The 6,967-nt window shown below is 49.4% G+C and overlaps 1 protein-coding gene across 4 annotated transcripts in view; it reads left to right on the forward strand.

Annotated features, from left to right (window-relative positions):
* DAAM2 (dishevelled associated activator of morphogenesis 2) overlaps positions 1 to 6,967 on the forward strand; it is a 116,795-nt gene that overhangs the window by 84,908 nt on the left and 24,920 nt on the right. For all 4 annotated transcript variants that reach the window (XM_024121786.3, XM_055080204.1, XM_055080206.1 and 1 more), the window contains exons 8-11: positions 206 to 309; positions 1,747 to 1,813; positions 3,081 to 3,198; positions 5,208 to 5,337. In XM_024121786.3, coding sequence (XP_023977554.1) covers positions 206 to 309; positions 1,747 to 1,813; positions 3,081 to 3,198; positions 5,208 to 5,337 — 419 coding nt within the window. The remainder of the gene's footprint in view (positions 1 to 205; positions 310 to 1,746; positions 1,814 to 3,080; positions 3,199 to 5,207; positions 5,338 to 6,967) is intronic.

A 6,967-nucleotide genomic window follows, 5' to 3' on the forward strand; every position in this document is an offset into this window, starting at 1 on the left:
GAGGCAGGAGAGCTAAAGGGAGTAAATAACAAGGTCAGAGGATGTCTCCTCCCACCCTTTCTTGCAACTCTGGGACTCGAAGCAGTTCTGATGAGTTTGCTGCAGGGGATATGGTGGGACTGGAGTGGCAGTGAGGGGGCCACTGGGGACTCCTGTGGAAATCGAGACCAGCCAGTGAGTCTGGTCCTCCCTTGGTGACCCCCAGGATAATCTGGAGTTCCGTCTACATCTACGGTACGAGTTCCTGATGCTGGGGATACAGCCTGTGATTGACAAACTCCGGCAGCACGAGAATGCCATCCTGGACAAGTAAGGCCAAGTCACCCGTCCCCATGCAAACCTACGGCGACAGCGCCTCGGTGGGGGATGGTCAGGACTCCTGTAGAGGTTTCTGTTCCCCTGGAGACCGCCTGCCACACCCAGCATCGATTCAGAAGCAGCTCTGGGGGGCGGGAGGTGGACAGCTCCCCCACCTTCTTGTCCCACATCACCTATGCCCCTGCGTGTCCTCTTTGCTGACCTCCTGTCTGATCTCTGATGTTATAGGCAGGTGGACCCAGTAGTCCTCCGCTGTGGCAATACTGCCTGCTGGGGAGAATTTGGAACCATGTTAGGGGTGTTCTTTGGTTTTCAAACTGGCCGGTGGGGGGCACTACTGGTATTGGTTGTAGGGAGCCAGGAATGTTAAATGTCCTGCAGCGCCCCGCTGCTCAGCCAAGAAATGCTCCCCGCCAAGGTGCAAGCAAGCCATCAAGGCCTTTGTTGACCAAAGGGCACAGTAAAGCTCCTATGCATCACTAGTGAGCCTCTCTGGTTCCACCCCACTCGCACAGGCTATTTTATCACGTTAGGTCTTAAGGGAGAGAGAATGGGTCCTTTAGTGGTGGCGTGGAGGAATGGATGGGGTAGAAGATGAGAGATTGGCTTTGAGTGGGGACATGGGACAGTACTGTTTGCAGGGCAGGAATAGAGATGCCAGACGTAGAGAACGGACATGCGGGCACAGGGGAGGAAGGGGAGGGTGAGACAAATTGGGAGATTGGGATTGACCTATATGCACTATCATGTGTAAAATAGAGAGCTAGCGGGAACCTGCTGTATAGCACAGGGAGATCAGCTCGGTGCCCTGCGGTGACCTAGATTGGGGGGATGGGGGGTGGGGAGGGAGGTCCAAGAGGGAGGGGGTGTATATATATATATATATATATAGCTGATACACTTTGTTGTACAGCAGAAACTAACACAACATTGTAAAGCAATTATACTCCAATAAAAAAAAAAAAAAAAGAACACTGGGGAAGGTAGATGTAGGGCAGTGGTCCTTGACTGCAGGTGCCAGGGGACATCTGGCAGCTCCTGGAAACATTTCTGGTCGTCACAAAGTGGGGGATTCTGCTGGCATCTGCTGGCTAGAGGTCAGGGATGCTGGTACACATCTTGGAACTCACACACCTACCTCCCAAAGCCAGGGATGACCCAGCCCCAAATGTCAGTAGTTCCGAGCTTGTGAAAGCCCGATGCAAGGTGATAGGACCCTCGGTTGGCCTCCCCGAGGGATGGACGTGGGATTCTATAAAGGAGAAGAGTGTTGACATACAGGCAGCTGGCTTCTTTCTGGCGTTGCCTTGGCCTCACCTGAATGAAGCCTTCAGATTGAGTCAGTGCGGGGCTTGGAAGGGCTGTAACCCTCACCCAGGGCTGGCCTGGCGGTGATGTCTACTCCCTCTATGCCCCCGTCCTGTCTAGGCATTTGGATTTCTTCGAGATGGTCCGGAACGAGGATGACCTGGAGCTAGCCAGGAGGTTTGACATGGTGAGGAGCCTGCAAGGATTGGGCGACTGCAGTGGGTCCCAGATGCCGTGCTGTGGTAGGTCCGGTGTTGGCTGGGTTCCCTGGTGGGTGCCTCCATGGCCAGGTCCTGCTTCTGGAGCCCTGGCAGTATGGTGGCTCTGCCGGGCCTCACCAGCAGACCCTAACCGGGGAGAGCATCTCCCACAGCAACCCCCAAAGGACAGAGGGACAATTCTTACACATGGTTACTCTCAAATGCCTCCCCTGGGATGACTTTCTCCGTGTCTTCCAGTAATTTCCTGAGATACCTTTCCCCATCACTAACCTGATCATGCTTAGCAAACAACATCATTTCCATTTTAGCCTTGGTAACCCTGAAAATCCACACGTCTGCTGCTTAAATATTGTGTTATAAAATCCCTATCCACATGGAGACCTCCTTTGGGGTGGTGCTTCAGTAGCCAAGCACCATCCCTTTATATTCTAAAAAAAAAAGCCCTAAATTTAAAGAGAAGGAAACTGATGTTAGCAAGGACAGGCAGCTTGCTGTTGTCACACAACGACAGAGTCGGTCTGGAATTTGCACCCGTGAACCCGTGCCTTGTGCTCCTTGAATCATCCAGGCCCCTGCTTCCTTCCCTTAGTTTGAATCAGTAGTTCTCAACCGAGGGAGGTTTTACTTCCCTTGGGGACACCTGCAATGTTTAGAGACATTCTTAGCTGTCACAACAGGTGTGAGGAGGATGCCCCTGACGTCTGGTAGATACAGGGCCAGGATTCTGCTGAACAGCCCACAATGAACAGGACAGCCTCCCACAACAAAGACTCATCCAGTCCAAGATGCCAGTGGTGCCGAGGTTGGGAAACCCTGGTTTATGTAATTAGCACAGCTCTCTCCTCCTTTTCTCTGCCCGTTTCTTTTTTTTTTTTTTTTTTTTGCGGTACGCGGGCCTCTCACTGCTGTGGCCTCTCCCGTTGCGGAGCACAGGCTCCGGACGCGCAGGCTCAGCGGCCATGGCTCACGGGCCCAGCTGCTCTGCGGCATGTGGGAACTTCCCGGACCGGGGCACGAACCCGCGTCCCTTGCATCGGCAGGCGGACTCTCAACCACTGCGCCACCAGGGAAGCCCTGCCCATCTCTTTATTAAGCCTGGACCAGAGGCAGGAAAGGAATGCTGCTGCGGGACGGGGCTCAGTGGATGAAAGCAGGGTCTTCTCCCTCCCCATTCTCTTCCTCTGCTGCCTTCCCCTCCCCTCTCCCCATTCACTGTGCCCTCCACACCCTCAGGTCCACATCGACACCAAGAGTGCTTCCCAGATGTTTGAGCTGATCCACAAGAAGCTGAAGCACACAGAGGCCTACCCCTGCCTGCTGTCTGTCCTGCACCACTGCCTGCAGATGCCCTGTGAGTAGCTCCCTCAGTCGGCCTGAGCCCCTGGCCCGGGGCAGCTGGAGACAAGGCGTCAGAAGCTCCCGGGATTGGGAAGTCTCCCCATGTCTCCCCACTGCACCCCAGTTCCCAGGAGGCCAGGCCATAGGACTCAGGCCCGTGCTCTTCCCTTTCTGCTGGGGATCAGGACTTGCACTGTCCCCCAGCAGAGGAGCGGGGGACTCAGCCCTGAGCAATGCCAACATCCTGGTCCAACAAGCGGGAGCTTGATCCCTGAAGGATCCAGCAGCTCTGACTGCCAGCTCGTGGCAGGGTTGTGATCATTCTTCTCAGGGTGTTCCAAAAAGGAGTTTTGTGCTTGCAAGAAGCAGCACAGCTGTGGGAGGAGCATGCCTTTTCTTTCTTTCTTTTTTTTTTTTTTTTTAAGATGTTATCAACTCCTCTATCTAGCCCTTGCTGGCTCCCATCCTACCACCCTTGTTCCTGACTCACTTTGCAAATACCAAACGTCAGTATCTATAGGAGCAGATGCTAAGCTCTTACGATCCTGGTGTGCCCGGTGACTGAATAAATTATACATAATTACTAATAGCCACGCCAGCATGCAATTTGAAATGAGCTCTAACTGCACCATTTGGTATTTAAGCTCTTCATAAAATAGAATATTTGGAAACTGGCATGGCCCAACAGAATGGTCAGCCTAGACAGACTCTCTTTAGTGGTGCCGATGTTGGTGTTGGTGATCAAGGTGGTGGTGACAGCTCCGATTTATTGTTGCCAACTCTGGGCTGGGTGTGATGGGAGGTCTATTAAGATAGTGTCTCTAAACCTCAGCATGGCTTAAGGAGGTTGTGTTATTATCTCCAATTTACAGTGAATGAACCTGAGGCTCAGTGATTCTGTACATATGAAGGAATTTTGTTTCTTTGGGGTCAGGGCTTTAGATGAAACACATTCTGCTTCTGTGAACACAGGCTTTACCCTGTGTTCCTGGTTGAAAGGTAAATGGAAAACGATGACCACTTTGCAATGCATGTGTCAGTGGAGTGATGGAAAGGAGGACAGACACAGTGACCTGGACCGGGAAGCTGCCAGCTCTCCAAAACTCAGTCTAGAAAGTCTTCGTGGAAGACGTGGGAAATCTGACTTCTGCCCGCATGACTTCCTGTGTTTAGTGCTCCAAGGGCATTGTGAATGGGTCCCTCTGTTCTGCCTCAAGATGGGGCTGTGCAGATGTGACCTTCCACTTTGTAGGCATTATGGTTTGCCTTTGAGGCCAGGATCATGCTGCTTGACCTCCCCTTGGTGGTCAGTAGAAACAAAGTACTTGGATCAAGAACCAAGGAAGAGGAGCTTGTGGCCATCACATGAAAAGGAAGTCCATGTCCAGCCAGACTACGATTAGAGGGGATGCCCGTGGCGCCCTGTGCAGGCGCAACACACAATGCCTTTGCCTTCACGGTTCAGGGTCACCTTCACCACGAAATCTGCCAGGATTCCACGGCCACTTCTTCAGCCCATTCTGACCCCCTCTCAGTGTGCGCCCGTAATGAGTTTCCATTCATCTTCCTCTGTAGGACAGTAGCATTCATAATCCTAAAACCTTTTCTTTTAAAAAAATTTTCCCTGGAGACTTCATTATTCAGCGTGTAATGTTTGGAGCAGATTTACTTTCTTAAATGTGCTTTTTTAAGATAATTGTAACAAAGCAATTTGCATTCCCCAGGCATAGGATACCATAGGGTACCAACAGGGAAGAAGACGGCCAGAAAGCATTTCAGGGAATAGAGAAATATATCTAGAGGGTTGACACATTCATAAAAGGTCAGTTGTAGATCAGCAAGAAATGATAGGATTTATGAGTCTTCATTATCAGCAGTTGCATTGCCTCCCCAGTCAGATGGGGAGCTTGTCAAGGGAGGGGAGGGACACACCTCCCCAGCCTGGCCCCAGGGAGTGACGCTAGGGCAGGGCCCCAGGGGGTTCCAGGGCTCAGTAAAGATACAGTGCCTGTCATCCCTCAGACAAGCGGAACTTCCAGCAGTGGCAGCTCCTGGACCGCATCCTCCAGCAGATTGTCCTCCAGGATGAGCGGGGTATGGATCCTGACCTGGCTCCCTTGGAGAACTTCAACGTCAAGAACATCGTCAACATGTGAGCAGTGGCCATCCCTCACCTGTCTTCCTCTTCCTTCCCCATCCCTCTCCTACTTGGGGTCTCACCAGCGAAACCTCGGCTCCCTCTCTCAAGCCAGACGCCTCCAAATGGGCCTTGAGCAAGATCATCCAACAGCACTCCCCGAGATAATGGAAATGTTCCATACGTGCACTGTCCAAACGTGGCTGCTGACCACTTGACGTGTGGCTAGCGTGACTGAGGAACTGATTTTACGTTTTATTTAATTTTCATTAAATTCAAGTAGTCACCTGACATGGCTGGCGACCACCGTAATTGGTTAGCACAGGTTTAAAGGGGGTGTACTCAACTCCCCATGATCCACTGCATTCAGTGGATTGAGGGGGAAGTACACGTATTAACACGGAGGAAGAGTCAGCAAACTATGGCTACAGGCTAACCCCCACCCTCCAGCTTGTTTTGTATGGTCCACGAGCCAAGAATAGTTTTACATTTTAAAAGAGTTGTTGAAAACAAACACAAGAATATATGACAGAGACTGTACATAGTATATAAAACCTAAAATAGTTACTCTGGCTCTTTAGAGAAGGTCTGCCAACCACTGAAAATAGAGCCTGACAATTTAATTATGAGGCTGTTGGAAAACGATGTCAGAGCCTAAGGTCTCTGGCTTTATCATCTTTGACCGACCCTGGCTGTAGAGAAACACTGAGAAATGAGTTTAAAGTCATGTCAGCTAATAATCAGGCCTCACGTTAGCACACTGATTTTTAATTTTAAACTTTTACTTTCAGTATAAGCCTAAGTCAGTTGCCCTTAAGGAGATGAACTGGCTCTCAAGGATTCCTTGTGCTGCATTGCAGAGCCAAGGAGAAAATGATTTCTGAACTATTCATGCTACTGTTTTCATTTGCACAAATAGCTGGGTGTTGGTGTAGTCAAAATCCTCACTGGTATGCTGGGGGCAAGTACAACTAGTAAAGTAATCAAAAGGCAACTTTATTTATTTTTTGAAGTTTTTTAAATTTAATTTTTATTTTATATTGGAGTAGAGTTGATTTACAATGGTGTGTTAGTTTCAGGTGTACAGCTAAGTGATTCAGTTATACATATACATATATCCATTCTTTTTCAGATTCATATTTCCCATATAGATTATTACAGAATATTGAGTAGAGTTCCCTGTGCTATACAGTAGGTACTTGCTGATGATCTATTTTATATATAGTAGTGTGTACGTTAATCCCAAACTCCTAACTTATCTCGCCCCACCCTTTCCCTTTTGGTAGCCATAAGTTTGTTTTTGAAGTCTTCGAGTCTGTTTCTGTTTTGTAAGTAAGTTCATTTGTATCATTTTTTAAGATTCCACATATAAGTGAAATCATATGATACTCGTCTTTGTCTGACTTCACTTAGTATGATAATCTCCAGGTCTATGCATGTTGCTGCAAATGCCATTATTTCATTCTTTTCTATGGCAGAGTAATAGTCCATTGTACATGTGCCACATCTTCTTTATCCATTCCTCTGTCGATGGACATTTAGGGTGCTTCCATGTCTTGGCTATTGTAAATAGTGCTGCAGTGAGTACTGTGGCGCATGTATCTTTTCAAAGTATGGTTTTCTCCAGATATATGCCCAGGAGTGG

Source organism: Physeter macrocephalus, chromosome 18 (assembly GCF_002837175.3).
Source record: "Physeter macrocephalus isolate SW-GA chromosome 18, ASM283717v5, whole genome shotgun sequence".
NCBI classification, from domain to species: domain Eukaryota; kingdom Metazoa; phylum Chordata; class Mammalia; order Artiodactyla; family Physeteridae; genus Physeter; species Physeter macrocephalus.